This window comes from Amphiura filiformis, chromosome 1 (genome assembly GCF_039555335.1).
Source record: "Amphiura filiformis chromosome 1, Afil_fr2py, whole genome shotgun sequence".
NCBI lineage: Eukaryota > Metazoa > Echinodermata > Ophiuroidea > Amphilepidida > Amphiuridae > Amphiura > Amphiura filiformis.
In genome coordinates this window covers 46,284,339-46,302,907 of record NC_092628.1, presented here as the reverse complement: position 1 = coordinate 46,302,907, position 18,569 = coordinate 46,284,339, and the positions used below count along the sequence as shown (strand labels likewise).

Here is an 18,569-nt window from a genome sequence, read left to right as displayed (position 1 = left end):
TAAAAAAAAAAAATGAACAGCGTGTATGCGTTCGACTAATAATACAGCACCTAGAGTCTTGATTTTTTCAGGGTATATTGGTTTAATAAAGTACAATATAATCGTGTAAAAAAATTAACTTTAAAAAATCAGTGAGGGCGTCCTCCTCAGCAAATGTTATAATATGGCTTTAACTGCCCATGCAAAGCACCCTGGGTGGTTAACGGAACGAATACGGAACATGCATACACCAGCTATTATTACCACCACCATGTCCACTTTTAAATGCTTTTCGCAAACTACTAAAAAGCAGTACAAACTGTGAAATTCATTCTTGCAATCTTTCTACATGATGAATGATGAAGAGATGAAGTTATTTAGTTTTTTTTTGCATGATTCAATGTTTCTACATCTACCACTGAATACATAATTCAACAAATTTAGCCATATATAGGCATTTTTATAGTTTGTTAAACTTATAATTGGCCAAAAATAAAGAGACTCGTAACATCGGGTATTGATATAGAATAGAGTGCATGTAGATGGGCGCAGCCCTTATGCTAGTTGCATACTGCGTAATGCCTGACCATGAATTTAAACTTGAGACTTGCGTGCAGTAACAAAAACTGAATAATTTTTGCTAATAAGCTGAACAAACTATAACTAAGGAGATAAAGGTACAAAATTGAACATGGTCACTGGTTGGGCAGGTCACAAATCCACAAAATTAATGAATTCCAGTCTAAGAGGAAGTTACATTGATCAGATCACGATTCATCACTTACATCCAATGAATCCAAACCTCTTGACATAAAACAGGCAAGCCTTGCACCAAGGTTTGGAATCAATCTGTTAGGGGTGAGATCATTCATGCAAATGAAGCGAGTTCAACAGTCAACCTTCAGCAAAATCAACACACCCAAGATCATGCATCGACCCAAAATTATGCATTTTTAAATGCAGATTATGAATCTTCAACTGCGAAGTTGAAGAGAAAAATTTGAAAGCAGCAAATCAGCTTCTGAAACATGAAACTGATGTTAAACCTTTTAGTGTATTTTAAAACTTCGCAGTAACGTTAGAACACCTTACAACTTTTCTGTAAATCTTTCTCTACAATCAAGGGCTCGCATAGCGACAATTTCACACATTTTTTGTTGGACCTGAGAGCACATTAGACATATCGAATTGCATTCTAAATACAAGGAATGTCCTTCTGATATCAAATCATTTTGATGTGTTGAAATTCGAGCTATAATACACATTTTATGGCAAGTGATTAAAAATTTATATTTTTGGAATTTAACAGTCCTCAAAGTAAATTGTATAAATCTAATGATATGTACTTAAAGTATATACATTTGTAGCTGGGATGAAAAGCTGACCATCATATGAAAATTTTGACCTTTTGTATTGAAGATATAAATTTTTCCCCACAACACCACAAAAATGTAGGTCTTTTTGGGAAAAAATGTATATCTTCAATATGACAAGTCAAAATTTTCAATTGATGGTCAGTTTTTCATCCCAGCTACATACATTTAAAGGAGTGTTTCGTGATCCTAGCATCCTCTTTTTATGACATTTTTCAGTACATATCCACGAAAAAAGCCTATTCCCAAAATTTCAGTTGATTCCGATTTTGCGTTTGCGAGTCATGCATGATTATGTGTATTACACTGCTCCATAGACAATGCATTGTAATTTCGTTCTGGTGCACCAGAACGAAATTAAAATTTCACCGATATCTTTGCAAAGCGAATTAATCTGCAAGAAATATTTTGTACATAAACATTATGTAGCCAGAGGTTTCCAGTGATATAAAAATCTCAACTTTTTTTGAGAAAAGTGGGGGATGAGGCTGTGGATCACGAAATGCCCTTTAAGTACATATTATTAGATTTATAAAGTTTACTTCAGGGACTGTTAAATATGACCATCACCAAATGCAACATAAATAGATTCCCAACAAAACAAAAGCGTTAGCATAAAGTGCATGCATGATGCATGGCTTACATGCAGTGCAGTGTTATGATGAATTTAGTATTCTAAGTGGACACCATGCACATAGAAATCAAAACTCTCACAGGAGAACTCACCCCCTGCCCATGGAGTGGCCCCATTAATACACATGGGAGGCTTTACTGCGAGCCTTCACCCAGTTAATAGTAGCTAGTGCATCGGAAAATATACCTTCTGGATAAGGCCACCCTTCAGAATCACCGAAACCTACATTTTTTTTACAGATAGCCATGCAACAGAAAGCACAAAGAATAAGAACAAAATTGATTACTTTAATACAAAGAAATTGACGTAACAAAAGAACAATGGTCTTACCCAGTTCCCAAAGAATGTCCAAGCAGGTATACAGGTGACCCTTTGCCGACTCGTCTCGCCCAATGGTACACCGATTCTGCATCCTCAAATATGCCTTGAGCACTTGGCCACCCGCTAGAATCAGCATAGCCTAGATTTATATGAAGAGTGTGGAACAACTCCCAATAATACACATGTACAAGGACAAAAGGATTGACGATGAAATTGACTTTTGATTACTTGCTTGCTCACTTTCAACTTATTTTACCCAATTTATATTCATCACAATTTGGGCCATAAAGACTCCTGTCCTTGAACATGTATTCTATTATTGGTCAGTTCTCCCCAATTCAGACAAGGCTGTTTCAATTTACAATGTTTAGTCAGTAGTAAATAATTGGTAAATAATTAAATGCTTCAATTATTAAAACACTGAAATACTGGTGGAGATGGAGATGGATATTATGATGATGATGATGATGAAGATGATGATAACAGTGGCAATGACGATGATGATTACTATAATGACAAGAGGAGTATTAAAGTGGAGTAGGAGGAGCATGATGTGTTGTTGATGATAATGATGATGATGATGATGATGAAGATGATGACCATGAAGATATTATTGATGCGGTGGTGATGAAGTCAGTCATCACATTGGTGGGTGATGGGCAATGTTGGTGGGCAAATTTTAATTTCACATACCACTGCGAATCTGATTATGGTTTAAGGTTAGGGTTAAACTGCAGAGGGTATTCATTCCAATAATAAATCTGATTGAACATGGCAAGCAAACCCAAACATGTTCCTTCTTCCATTGCATTATTGAAATAAATATACAATAAATCTGCAAGCTTTACTTTTTTACTTTAATTAACAAATTATTCCAACCCTTTACCCCTTTATTTTAGTAAACAATAATAATATCATTTCAAATGATAACATAATGATGGTACATTTAAATGCATGGATTGTAGATCATTGTACCAAATACCTACACGGGCTTCCGAATTTTCCCTTTAATATTTTATTTTAGTACAATGAGCAAAGCAGTTGATAAATTAGTCCTGCATGTGAAATCTGATTATAGATGCATTGAGTATATTATTCTCTTAATTAAAACAGCCATGTCAGAATTGTTTCAGGGAATGTCACTTTATTTGAAGGTGTCTTAACATAGTGGAGTTAAGGTGGTTTTAATCAGTAAATACTGCAAAATGAACAGATTATGACCATAATTTATGTGTTTCAGCACATGGGAAAAAGGCAGAGAAACCACCTCCTCATAAAATGACTTCCCTATGATACATACCTCTATAATCCGTGGCTATGACATGATAGTCTAGCTGGGCCAAGATTTTGTATGTTTGTACTCTGTGCGATGAAGCTCTGGCAAAGGATTATATTATACACACAAAGTAAACACTTAGTAAATTTAGTCATAGATTGAAATGGATGAGTCAAATAAAGATCTCCCAGGAAATTAAAACTTTCAAAGTTCGTGTATCACTTTCAATTTTTTCTCTTTTGAGTAAACCTAATACAATGAGCCTGTAAATGTACACAGATTTTCTTGCACTTGATTTATCCCAGATCACAAGCATAGCTATTCTTTCCTGAAGAGTCCCTTTATTTCAACTCACCCTGTATTGTAACATACAAATTACCTCTATAATCTACTGCTACTACGTGATATTCAAGCCCTGTAAAATCTTTGTATAGGTCCACTCGATGACCCCATCCTCTGATAAGAAGTAGGGAGAAACAGCATGCAAAGTTATCAATCATGTCAAAATTGTTAGAAACTGAAATGATGCATTACAATGCACTTGCATTAGATTCCCAGGTTTCATTTTGTTTCAATTGATGAAAGAATTTGATTTTTGACCCACTAGCATTGAAACGTGTGTGGTGAGGGTCAACTCTTTGGTCCTGATGGCCTTTCAAATTTTATTTTGCAAGCCCACTGATTAAATATACAAATTGAATGCACATCAATATATGCATACAATGTATAACTTATTTGCACACATTTTGTATGTGATTTCTTTATGACCAAATTATCACTCCAATTAGTTCTGCAATATATTTCTGCCCATAAAAGCAGTCTCTACTTTTTAAATTTCTATACCATGTTTCACCCTGATGTGGCACACTTCAATTGGGCGCAGCTTCAAATCACTAGCGTTTGCTCGAAGCGCTGGCATACAAATGTAAGCGATTAAAGATGGCGCATAGATGTGTACTCGAAACAGCTGTCTCAATGAGGTGACGTCACAGCCACATTAGAGACGAAAAATGGTAAACACTTGCTGGCAGAGAAGAACGGCACTTGTTAACATTTTCAGAGCGTATACAGCGTAAATATGGAAGTAGGGTTCTGATTGGTTGATTCACTTGTCTGGCAATCAAAACAACAGACCAATATTCTGATTGGCTGATTATGTGTCAAAGCACTGGTCGGTGCAGGTCAGCACTCCTGAAGGGAACACAAAGTTATGAATACATTTATGTCGCTCATTAACGGGGCACTCAAGTCAATCAGAGCAAGAGAGTGCAATACTTCTCTGGAAGCTAGTTTAGCAAATAACAGCATTTCTATTTTGGAAGCAACCTGAATCCAACACACTTTCCTCCCGAGCCAAAAGACAGTATATGTGATGTATAAGGTTACAGATACAGCTTTTTACTTGGAAAGCCAAAATTCAGGAAATTAGGAATGGTAACTTTTCAAAGTTTTTCATAGTATAATTCCAAGAAAAAAGCTCACTTTTTTTACTCAGTTGGTAGGCCCCCTCATTGCCGTTCATTAAGGCTTTCTCTCATACTTGGTTGTGATTTCCTCCGGATCCAGATGGACTCACTTATCCATCTGGTGTTTCTAGTGTCCATCACAACAAAGTATGAGAGAAAGCCTAATGAACGGCGACGAGGGGGCCTACCAACCGAGTCACGTCTACGACCAATTGATCCTGAGGGCGTCATCATCATCTGATGACGTCATACCATCCAACAAAGGATCGATTGGCAGACACCATTGAGAAAGGGAACAGAGTGGATTGCCGAAACTGTATGGAAAAAAAGTGAGTTTTTTTTTGGAATTATACTATGAAAAACTTTGAAATCTTAATATTGTATTCCTGATGAATCTCTTCAAAAAAAAAAAAGGAATGGTAACTGTAAAATAAGGTCACCATCATTGCAATTTAAGTCTGAGATGACTTTCCTGTGATTTTAATTTGATTTTTGACCTCCATTTCCTACATGTGTACTGCAAGTGTACTGAATGAGAAAGTTTAAACAGGTATAGACAAATCCAATTTGTCGCATTCCTACACCTCGTAGGCTCCATTTCACCTAAAATGTGAAATGATGCGGCCTTGGAGGCAGTGGCGTGCACAGCACATTGAAATTGGGGGGGGGGGAGGCCAGGTTGTTCAGTCCCCCCCTTTGCACACCACTGCTTGGAGGGTATTTTAAACTGCATTCTATCACCTGTGTTACACGTCAGACAAAAGTTTACAACAAAAAAGAATCTAATGTCGATTTTTAAGCGGCTTTAATCCACCCAATTGGGCAGTCACAACACCAGTTAGGTGCTGCGGGGACCCAAAAATGGTTGACCAAATCCTGACCATGACTTGGCTCGTTGGATTCATCTATACAATTGTACAGAGTCCAAAGACTTGTTCCCATTAGGAAAATTGCCTGAATGCAGTAACATTATACATAACAAACAATTTTAAAACAACATGCTGAAACACTAACTGTACAATCAATGTGCAAATTAAGGAAACAAAATAATTGTTTCTAAAATGTTTGCATGTTAGATACGCATTAACCCTAACCGCCTAAGGGCTTTTTGGCGACGGGAAGGGAAAGAAGGAAAGAATAAAGAGAGAAAAGAAAGAAAGAAGTTGTTTGCTCTGGGTGGGAATCGAACCCGAGACCCCTCGCATGCCAAGCACTCGGTCGGTGACACTTAGCCAAGGGTCTTGGGCTTCCCTGGCCAGCGAAACCGTGCCTATATATCACTTAGGGCGATTGCGTCATCACACCATGTGGGATGCACGCACGAACAGCGCATACATCAAGTAGTATTTTGTAGTATACAGGAGGGTTAGGGTTAAGGAAGCCTATACTGAGTTTCGATAGTGGTAACCTAACCCTAACCGCCTAAGGGCTTTTTGGCGACGGGAAGGGAAAGAAGGAAAGAATAAAGAGAGAAAAGAAAGAAAGAAGTTGTTTGCTCTGGGTGGGATTCGAACCCGAGACCCCTCGCATGCCAAGCACTCGGTCGGTGACACTTTGCCACGGGTCTTGGGCTTTGCTGGCCAGCGAAACCGTGCCTATATATCACTTAGGGCGATTGCGTCATCACACCACGTGGGATGCACGCACGAACAGCGCATATATCAAGTAGTATTTTGTAGTATACAGGAGGGTTAGGGTTAACAATAATTGGTCTTTCAAGTTGGGATGGTCAATTTTCAAAATGTTAACATATACTTTGCATACTGAAAATCTCAGATCAAAGTCAGAACTAGATTATATTGAATGTTTCGTAAGTGAAAGAATTTGCAAACAAATATGTTAATTAAATTGGCCTGTTATACTTACAATACTCACTCAAAAGATTTGTAACTATGTACATTTTATGATAGCAATCTTCAGTTTACAATCATTACCAAGTTAACAGGTAACCTGTCACCCTCCCTGACTACTAACAGACAGACAAGGGAACAGCAACCCATAGCATGTAAATTGTTTTTAGTCCCCCATCCATAGCACAGAACTATTTTTGGAAATTTAATTTTACCTGGTTCCTCCATTTCCATGGAAATATATTACAATAGGTTTTCCGTCAGCTAGTACTTGATCAAAAAAGTCATCATCTCTGTTATTGCTTTTTTCTTGTACTGATACTGGTAGTACTTGCCTGAAAAGGAAGTGGTTGAAAATTCAATAGTGATTCCTGGAATGGAAGTAAATTTAGTAAATTAAATATTTATAATAGAATGTCAGAACAATAGACAAGAAAGAAAGGAAAAGACAAAACATGAAACAAAACAAAATATACCTCACCCGGAGAGGATCAAGTATGTGTATGCAGGGGTGCGTTTGTGAATGCAGACATTTTTATGAAACATTGCATTCCAAACAGAAATGTTTGTTGAACCAGGTACCGTAATTTAAACTAGCTGCATACAAATTTTTCATATTAATTTCATATTCATAAATTGTGTGTGTGTTTGTGCATAGCTATGTAGGATAGATGAGTGAAAACATAAGGGATATTCAGGAATGAGACAAGAGTTTTGCTAAAAAGGAGGAAAGGGGCAAAAAAGGAGGGAAAATAAATGATTTCCTATACATTTGCACAGAGGTGAAAATTTAAAATATAGGGTCCACAACTTATAAGTTCCCCTAAAACAAAAAATATTTGACGAAATGTAAATGTGTAAAAAGGTATGGGTAGCCTTATTTGTTTTACACATATGGACCAAATTATAGCGTCACACGTCATTGGGTTCGGTCACAATGGTTCATTATGTAAAAAAATATACCGTTTTAAACAGTGTTAAAAGTTGCATTTGAGTCCATAGGAGTCAGCTCTCAAACAATACAGTAGGCCATGTCTATTCATATGTTTGTTAAAGAAAAACTGACTGCTATGGACTCAGGTGCAAGTTTTAAAACCGCCTCTTTTCTTACACAATTAACCATTGTGACTGAACGCAATGACGTGTGACGCTATAAATTGGTCCACATGTGTAAAACAAATAGGGCTATACATACCTTTTTACATTTTTATATTTCGTAAAACATTTTTTGATTTATTTTAAAAAGTATTAGGGGGAACTTATAAGTTATGCACCCTATAGGAGGAATTCCTCCTATGTGAGGAAAAATCTCATCCCTGTATATTTCAATTGAAATCCATACACCCACTTCAGAAGACATGGTCTTAATCTTAGTGTGAATGGGGTTACAATTACATGAATGGGTGACTCCTTTGGAATTTGAAATGTGGGAGATAAAGGTTATGTATTCCATAGGGGTGTATAACCCAGCTGTATAAATTTCAAACGGAATAGCCTTCATTTTTGCAATCAAATCAATGAATCTAATCCATTAGGGGCTATAATTTTCTTCAGAAGGGATACCTAAAATCCCAATAAAATTGCGACCCCCTATTTCGGCAACAAAATTTTATGACCCCTACCACCAATATACCTACTTACCCCCTAAACAGGCTAAAATTGTTTTGAAATCAGTATTTTTGAATAAAATAAACACACTTTCTGTGGTCATTTTGTGACTCCCTACATTTTGGTCATCAAAAATTTTATGACCCCCCCCCCTATTTTTCTTTCCAAAAATTTATGACCCCCTCAGTATATTTGGGACCCCCTTCCACAGAAAATGATAGCCCCCTATTAATACCTGTTCAGGTAGATTATTATTACTCACCATGTGCCTAGTTTGACCCCATCAGTTGAGTCTATGTACAAATTTCTAGTTCCTGTGCAATTAATCGCTGCTGATTCAGGATATGATAAGTCATCTGAAAACCAACGCTTTCCAACTATGGAATGAAAAGGGTGAAAAATGTATATTTATGACAATAATATAAATAGATGCATATTACTACTGGTTTTTTTTCCAATTTCATCTTAAATCTGAAATTTGTGCACACACATTCTCTTTACAATGCTTTGGTTATGATAGTTTGATATAAAATTGGATCGATTGAGTCCATATTTATTGAATTGAGCTATGAGTTTTAAAATATTGGATGAGGCGTAGTCAAGTCCAATATTTTAAAACTCATAGCAAGACTCAATAAATATTGGGCGTAAAGCATCAATTTTATCATTATTATGTTTTGGGTCTAATATTTTTACACACTTGGATTCATCAAAAGATAATAATGCTTCTAGTAGCCCTCGCACATTGTATTCTGTGGCTGTTTTTTATGCACTGCATTTTTTTCCCGGACATGTGATTAAAATCTGGTTCCTGTTGCGCATAATTTTTTGCAGTTTTTGTACCATATTTAAAATTAGAATTAAAATACTGCATTGTGCATTGCTCTTTTTACATCAGCTACTAGAAACAAACTAGTTTTTTTTTATTATGGCCTTATTACCAAAAACTACCCCATTCTGTGTTTAAAGCACCAATTATTTTATGGCAAATTGAAAGGAAATATACGCCAACATTGTTTGCAATTAACTTTTCAATAACGCTGAGAACCAAAAGCATTCTAGAATCAAGGAAATTAATGTTGGCACACTCTGGCATACTAAATGTAAATCGCCACCCCTCTTCCCCAGTTCAATGTGGATGAAAGCACTTTTTCCATTGGGCTCTCCAGTCTCCCCAACATTGATTGAGGGGGAATGGGGGAGGGAAGGGGAAAGGAGAAGGTTTGTACCTCTCATCAAACATAGTTAATTAATACTAATTTCACTGAATTATCAGAGCGGCAATGAAGAGTTCCAACATAGGTGTGCCAACTATTAATTTTGTTGATTGAGAACTGGCATTTTCGTAAAAATGCTCGTCATCATTATCATCAGCATCTCATAATATTGTAAATGATTTTTTACAATTTCTAATCAGCATAATTTGTAAACTTACACAAATTGAGGAAGATGACTTGTGTAATTGCTCCTGGGAATAGAAGCGAGATGATAGGACTGGCAAGGTAGATACACACTACAACTACTATGGTGTTTTTAATTATCTTAAACATCAGTTGAGAACATGACAACGACCTGCAAAGAAAAAAGAAAAGGAGACCTTCTAATTTTAACTAGAAATATGCAGTTCATAATTAAGATGGCCCCAACAACAAAGGTTCGTAAGTGCAAAGAATATATGCAAATGAAGTCATTAATATTCATAAATGTGCACATAACATGGTACAAATGATAAAGCACAAGAGGTGATCATATACTCTCATCCTACCAAGTTGGAAGTTCATCAGTTATTGCGTCTAAGCTGCAGATTGATATTAATTAATGGGGTTTCAGGTAAAATATGCAAATAAACTCATTAATATTCCTAAATATGCAAATAACAATGACACAAAAAGACCATGATACCCTATCAAGTTTGAAGTTGATCGATTATTACGTGTAAGCTGCAGAGTGGATTAATGTAATTTCAGGCAAAATATGTAAATAAGCTCATTAAGATTCATAAATAGGCAAATAACATGATACACAACTATATATCACACAAGGCTACCATATCCTATCAGTGCTATCACCCTACAAAGTTTGATATAATATTGGATGGCTGAGCATGATACCATAACATATCGGATGAGTCATAAAAATATCGGACGAGCCAACGGCGAGTTCGATATTTGTATGACTAATCCGATATGTTATGGTATCATGCTAAATAAGTCTTTCATCAATATTATCATTATTAGGCTTTCTTAACACTTAATAACCCTGAAAACATAATAATGATATAAAATTGGATGGTTTGAACCCAATGCACAAATTTATTGGTCAAGCTATGAGTTTTAAAATATTGGATGACACATAGTCGAGTCCAATATTTTAAAACTCACAGTGAGACCAACAAATTTTGTATTGGGTGAAAAAAGAAAACATCAAATTTTATCATTATTATGTTTTCAGAATCTTAAATATTTTTATATGTTTTTCTTATGTTATATCAATGTTATCTACAACTTTACCTTTCAAATAGTCTAGAAAGTAAAATCCTTAAGGGATCTGGAATGAGCGTTTTGAGCGTTTCGACAGTATTTTTTGTGGGACATGAGAGCACATCAGACATATTGAATTGCATTCTGAATACGAAGAATGTCTTTCTGATATCAAATAATTTTCATTTTTTGAAATTAACGATATAATACAAATGTTAAGACAAATTATTAAAATTTGATATTTTTCACATTTTTGATATATATAACAGTCCTTGAAGTAAATTTTATAAATCTAATGACATATTCTTAAAGTGTATGTAGCTGGGAGGAAAAGCCGACGATCAATTGAAAATTGTGACCTTTCATATTCAAGATATGGATTTTTTCCCCCAAAAGACCCAATTTTTTTGGGTGTTTTGGGAAACAAAATCCATATCTTCAATACGAAAGGTCAAATTTTCAATTGATCATCGGCTTTTCATCCCACCTACATACACTTTAAGTATAAATCATCAGATTTATAAAGTTTACTTCGAGTACTGTTATATATATAAAATATCAATTTTTAATCATTTGCCATAAAAGGTGTATTACATTGCGAATTACAAAAAAAAGGACATTCTTCGTATTCAGAATGCAATTCGATATGTCTGATGTGCTCTAGTCTAATGTCCCACAATAAATACTGTCCAAACGCTCATACCCCACCCCTTAAGTAAACAGTCTAATAAACTGTTATCCCAAATTAAAATGTTAAATCATCATAATTAACATGATTGATAAGCTGCATATTTGTCACTGTACGAAGCTTGCATTTATGCTCCGAATAATATCTCTTGAAGAATAAATCCTACTTCTGTAAAAGTATCAAGTTGCATGGTAGTAAATAAGAGAGGAACAGCACGTCTGTACTTTTTGAACCAAAATTTCACTTTTCCTGGCACCCAAGTGTATATTGAATTAAAAGCTTTCATATTCGTCTTCCTTACCCTTTCAGCTTTACAGTGGTATGGTTTTGTAGGGTTCTGTCCAATATGTGGTGAATTTGTTTTTAATTGCGCGTGTAAGCATGTTTATTTTTCTAGTATTGAGCACCATAAACTGGGTGGCTTTGGACAAATTTTTTACATATTTTCCCAAATATTTATATTTATAATTATCAGTAGAATTCTGTGTTTCATGTTGGAGTTGGCAAACATGCCTATAGACTAGAGTCAACTCAAGTTTAGTTTAGTTTTTTGGTCGAAGTCTGTCCAAAGTCAACCATGGGTTCGGGGTGAATTTGGACACAGGTATTCAACTGGGTTTCTAAAGTCACCTGGAACTGAAGAGTAGAGTATGGAGAGAGTGGAAGTATAGGTGTGAGGTAGGTGTGAGGTAGGTACATGTAGAAGCACATAGGGTAGGGCATGTATTTTAAACAAAGTATCAAATTTATTTATTACTAAATTTAAAATGAAAATCCACCATGAACTAATTGATATCTCACACCTAATCCAAGATCAAGCAGACCTCATAACCAGAAATACATCAAGCCAGAAACCAGAATTGATGCTTATAAATATTCATTTTCCCCCTCATCAATTGAACCAGAGATGGCGTTAAGTTGCGTTTCTGCGTGCACAGCACTATTTTTTTTAGTTTGGATGCAAAAGAGAAACTTTTCATACAAGTACAGGGGCGCCCGTGGGTGCAACAAATTTGACGACAGAAAATTAGTAATTTTGTGTCTTTTATTGGAAAAACAAATGCCGCTCATTTGCGACAAAATGTCAAAAATAAACACTAAAAAAACCGGATCACATCAATCACTCTGAATACCGATCTGTTGAAACAGTGTGCTTGCAACTCCACTTGCAACTTCAGGACGTCTGCCTTTTGGCTGCCTAGCTGGGGAAAACCCATGCAGCCAGAGTCTTAGCCACAAATCAAAAACCACCCGTCCAAGCAGATACCAAAATTTGACCCTCAAATATAAAACAACTTGTATACCCATGGAAGGGTCACTGGGGTCAAATTTGTCCTGATTTGGCCTTTACATGTCACTCTGAATTAGTCTCAAGTTCATATAACCTTTAAATTATCTGTTTTAGAGAGCTCTATCACATCTGTAAAATCCATTAAATCCACCCGTCTAAAATTAGATCAGCCAGTCTTAAAGACGGGTGGACGCATGGCTGGCTAAGACCATGCATGCAGTTTCAACCATGCAATCTCCCCAGGCCGATCTCACTCGGTATATGAAAGAAAATCATCATTTAACTAATATTCAAGTCATGCAGAGTAGAAATTGGAGTTGTATATTAAAAGTCATGTACTCAGCATCATGAATGTCACAAAAATCATGAATATGCATATATGTCTGACCCCTGTAAGGTCATAAATCCATTCTTAAAAACATGTTGGGTCAATTCCTACCACTCCAATCTTCCGAATAATAAGACCATGTGAATGTGACATGTCGGGTTCATGAATATTTAATGACCAGTGCGATGCTGCTTCATACGGTAAAAAAAGATGTTTTTGATCGCAAAGATCGGATATTTTTATTCCCGATTCGAATTCTGAACCCTTCGCAAGGGTGCAGAATTCAGCAGAACTTTGATGATAATTTTGCCTTTTTGGACACTAAAATGCATTTGATGCAAAATTTTATTTTTATTTTTATTTCATAATCCATGTTTTTAAATGAAAAAAAACAACCTTTTTTGCTGCAAATTGGAATGGAAATTTACAGTGGGTCTCTCCGACACACAAAAAAAATCATATTTCTTCATATTCAAGAATATTTATGATCCCCTTTCAACCTGCAGATTTAAAAAGTATTAAAAAATCTCAAGATCCAACCTGGTCAGCCACCAGAGGTCATCCCTTCCATCCTCAGCTCACCTTTGGAATGCTCTACCTGGTCCAATTATCTCTAACCAGAATCGTCTGAGCTTCAAATGGGAGTTTAACAACTATCTTGGCGCCAACCCATCAGCGCTATCATACCGATAGCAGCTGTTAATGCCTTGCATAGTTTAGACATAAAAAAAAAAAATGTGTGATGTTTTCTCCAGTAGTTTTTCACTAAGCTCGTTTGTTGTGTGATGTGTAAATGTTTACTCCAGTAGTGTTTTATATTATTTTTTGCGTTTTTTTTTGGTGGTTTTTTGGGGGTTTTTTCTTCAAAAATGTGCATGCATCATCCGAAAGTCGGCAGAAAAACGCTGTAGGAATCCATCTTGTAGGCCTATTCTTTGCACCAGTAGAGTTAAATAGTTGACTAAGAGTCTAAGTACCTTCAGAAGACATTGAACTACATTGCACAGTACTGTAAATCAACTTAATTTCGTGTGATATTTAATTTCGCGAATTTCGCGAGGAGGCAAAATTCGCGAAATTAAATATCACACAAATTTAAAATAGCGTTTGAAATCATGCCGACTAGCCCACAGTGCATGAAGCTTCCAACGTCTCACACAGTTCACAATACAGCCACGATCGTGCAATGGAAGTTGTTTAGCTGCAGGAGCATCCGCTCTCTGTAAAAATATTAAACTTTACTTCCCAATTTATATAGTATTTCATGTCAATATAGTATTTTCTATTGTAATATTGACAAAATTTTACCTTAGTTATTAATTTTGGTGCATATTGATGGCATATTTTATGCAAGGTTTCTGTCCGACTGACATCGTTTGCCATAGCGAAGGCCACAGAAAAGTCACAACATGTTTGCTAGTCTTGATCCCAGATGTCAACATGATGTCTTTTATTACATTTTAATTCTGTTATATTTTTTTTCCTTCCTTTTCTTTCCTCTCCATCTTTAAATTTCTTTATAACTTCTGTAGGCAAATTATAAAACATTTTCCTTTCACCAAGTAATAGAATTTGTTCAAACTTTTCTGCCTCACCAGCATCTGACCCCTCCCCGACCCGATCTGTATGTGCCAATTAAAGTGTCAGTAAAGTGAGACTTAGAATAAGACTACGAGCACATCCGTGCTAGCCAGCTCGCAAAACATGTGCTCAGCTCATCGAATTGATTGAACACACCACTCGTGCCATTCTTCTTGGACTAGTGTTACTATAATAAAGAATTGATCTGCTTTCCTATTTTGTGACTATAAAATGAAGAGCCGTTTAGGGAATTCAGAAGTACTAATAAATTTGCAACAGTGGTGTAGCTGTCAGCTGTCAACACGATCAAAACATCGCCGAAAATTAATGATCAGAAGAGCAATTTTTACGATCACCAGCTTATTCATGGAATCATTATTCAGCCTTGTGATGGAATATATTTTACTAGAGTAAGCCTACTCAATCCATGGAACTGCATGTTTTATAGACCCAGTACAGCATGCTCCCATTAAGGTAATTTTGTAATATTATTGGGGTGGAAATTGAAAATTAAAATGTATAAGCTTACTGACTTCAAAATTCGGAAGACTTAGATTCATGTCAAAATTTTGAATTAGCGAAATTAAATCTCCATGAAAATGTTGACAATCCCCAATTCGCGAAATAAAGTATCCGCGAAATTAAGTTGATTTACAGTATATCCAGTCTGTGTGTCTGTGAACTTCATGTGTGATGTGTCCAGCTAATCGGCAAACGAACACATAAGGTGGACAAGTTAGCATAACGGCCTGTCAATTTACGCTTCCTGAAAACACTCTTGCACATAAACATACAAAACCACAAACTCACTAACTTCAACATGCACTACTCACAAAATAAAACAAATATTAATTATTACCGATCCTGCAGAATAACTTACATAATCGTCAATTTCATGGAATCCTGTTGCTCAGAATTGCAAAATCTACGAAGAACTTTCAAATGCTCTGTGGATGCGCTTCATAAAGCACAGGTGTGAAACTGACTTTATACCATTAGCTCGCTTTTACAGAAATGCGAAGTCTCGTGGCACTGGGGCATGATGTCATGGACGTGTGCAAAATTTCCGACGGGCGCCATATAACCCTTTTTGTGATTGGTTGCAAAAACCATTCATTGCAATCGTAAGCCAATCAATGAACGCGACGGCCTTTTACGGTATTACCGTATTGGTCCGAGTATAGTCCCACCCGTTTTTTATGTGAAAATTTTTCACAATTGGGGGTGGGATTATACTCAATTTCAAAAAAAAAAAAAAAAATTTTTTATTTTTTCCGGATTTAGAGTGTCCTGGACCTGACCTAGATGCTAGGATCATTCATGGTTGACCTAAAAAAAAAAAAAAAAAAAAAAAAATTTCAAGATATTTTGTATTTTTAATATGAAAATTGATACTTTGTTTTCATGTCATACTCTATTAATGATTTCAAAATGCATTCAAATTCAATGCATTTCAAATCATTAATAGAGTATGACATGAATACAAATTATCAATTTTCATATTAAAAATACAAAATATCTTGAAATTTTTTTTTTTTTTTTTAGGTCAACCATGAATGATCCTAGCATCTAGGTCTAGGTCCAGGGACACTAAAACTGAAAATTTAAAAAAAAAAAATTTTTTTTTTTTTTTTTTACAATTTCTGAAATTTTTCGAAAAATGGGGGGTGGGATTATACTCGAGCATGGGACTATACTCGGACGAATACGGTAATTAATGTGACCCCTATGTGACCCGCCAGTAAAGTACGTCTAACCTGATTGGTTTACAAAACTACTTTGATAATTGCTAAGCCAGTCAGCGTGCTCGATGCTTAACAACCTCGTAGAGGTTTTCGAGAGGTGAATTCACGTGGTGATCCAGCGATTGAGTATAAATTCAGCTTGACAACTGCTCTCGCAGGTGCAATAACAATACATGGACACAATCACTGACATTTACACACTGAATTTAATGAATTATTTATGACATGCATGGGCTGGATTTTACAATCGAGGTAAGGTTTTCGGCCTGTCCCTGCGTGAATATCCTTAGTTTTCAGCATCAAAGATGCTTGCGATGACCAGTTTTTTTGCGGACACTTTGTACCTTCCAGCCTGTTTTTAACCTGTATATAGTATCTTTTTATGCCTTTGAGTCTCATGCCTGTTATGTGTGAGAGCGTGCCACCATTTATGCGAGTATACTCCTACTAGTCCTAGGGGAAATGCACAGTGCCACAGTAACGGAAAGAAGAAGGCAGGGCCGCGGCATTCAGGGGTGTTGCAATAATTATGTGTACCCCGGGGTGAATTATAGGGGGGCAAGATTTTTGGCAGGCCAAAGGGGGGGCAAGCATTTTTGGCATGTCGAAAGGGGGGTCAAGCGATTTTGGCAGGTCGAAAGGGGAGGGCAAGCAATTTTTGGCACAGATATTTTGGGCACCGTTTCTAAAAAGGCGTAGGTAGACATGTCCACATTCCTTATTATAGAGGGCGACATTCAATACAAAAAGTTTGGACCACAGTAGCTCACAGTCAATGGCTTAACTGTGTAATCCCCATAGGGAAATACAAAAATTTGAAATTTGGACACCAGAAACTTGACGACGTAGTCTAAAAAGTGCCGGTACTTTATCCTTGATACAGAAGTCAGCATGCAGTGAAAGTTAGATTTCATAAAATAAAATCACCTGTGTGTAAAATGGATCGCCGTGGTGAAAAATGATGCATTACATGCTTTTTTTGTACAGTAAGTCATTGTAAGGCATTGCCAATGATGGTCGCAGAAAAGTGCAGTTTTTTAAAAACAGACATTTGCCCATAACTTCGCTAATTTTTGACCTACAGAGATGGTTGACCCCTCATTTTTTAAGTTAAATAATCACCTTTAAACAAAATAATTTCCATGTGAAATATCCTACTTGAAAATTTTGTGAACATGCCTAGCGTAGGAAAACGTTACGAACACGTTCAAATATGCAAAATTTCCTGCTTGCTGCGCTCGCATTATATGTTAAGACAATTTAAGGTTTTAAATTCGAGTTCCCAAAATCTTGCATGTGTAAGGGGGGGGGGGGCAAACGTTTTTCGGCACCTCAAAAGGGGGGGGCCAAGGGTTTTCGGCACATCGAAAGGGGGGCAAAGGTTTTTGGCACGGCCAAAGGGGGGGGCAAGCGATTTTTGGCAGACCATTTTGAGAATTCACCCCGGGGTACACATAATTATTGCACCACCCCTGACAGAAATTATGGTTAAAATTTTAAGATTTTTTAAAAATCTATTAATGACAAGATAAAATATAGTTTAAGATGACATTAGTGATGAAAACTCAATTTTGGTCATGTAACACTTCACTCTCAGTCACAGTGATCCTGTGACTGTGCTGGGTGTGGGACCGTGTGCCTCTTTTTTTAAGCTTACCTCTTAATTTGCTTATCCTCAGATTCTTCATTCCCTTTAAGTTCTTTCTCTTCCTGTGTTTTGCGCCCACTTCTAAGCCTCGCCATCGCTATTTGTAATCTATTTTAAAGCTTATTTTCGTATATTTTATTCAAATTTTCACTCCACTGCGAATGACGAAATTTACATTTCCGATGTCGTTTTCGTTGTAAAACCCATCAGCCAGAATAAGGTAGTGTTTCCAGAATAAAGTCTCTAAATAAACAAAAATAATCATTTTAAATAATAAATTTTAATCTCAATTTTATTGAAA

At 36.2% G+C, this 18,569-nt stretch overlaps 1 protein-coding gene across 1 annotated transcript in view; it reads right to left on the bottom strand.

The window, feature by feature from the left end:
• LOC140147822 (lysophosphatidylserine lipase ABHD12-like) overlaps window positions 1–18,487 on the bottom strand; it is a 27,721-nt gene extending 9,234 nt beyond the window's left edge. The window contains exons 1-6 of the mRNA XM_072169579.1: window positions 18,278–18,487; window positions 9,943–10,079; window positions 8,770–8,884; window positions 7,115–7,234; window positions 3,608–3,684; window positions 2,317–2,446 (exon numbers count right to left, since the gene is read on the bottom strand). Coding sequence (XP_072025680.1) covers window positions 2,317–2,446; window positions 3,608–3,684; window positions 7,115–7,234; window positions 8,770–8,884; window positions 9,943–10,079; window positions 18,278–18,363 — 665 coding nt within the window. The 5' untranslated portion in view covers window positions 18,364–18,487. The remainder of the gene's footprint in view (window positions 1–2,316; window positions 2,447–3,607; window positions 3,685–7,114; window positions 7,235–8,769; window positions 8,885–9,942; window positions 10,080–18,277) is intronic.
• Window positions 18,488–18,569: the final 82 nt, after the last annotated feature.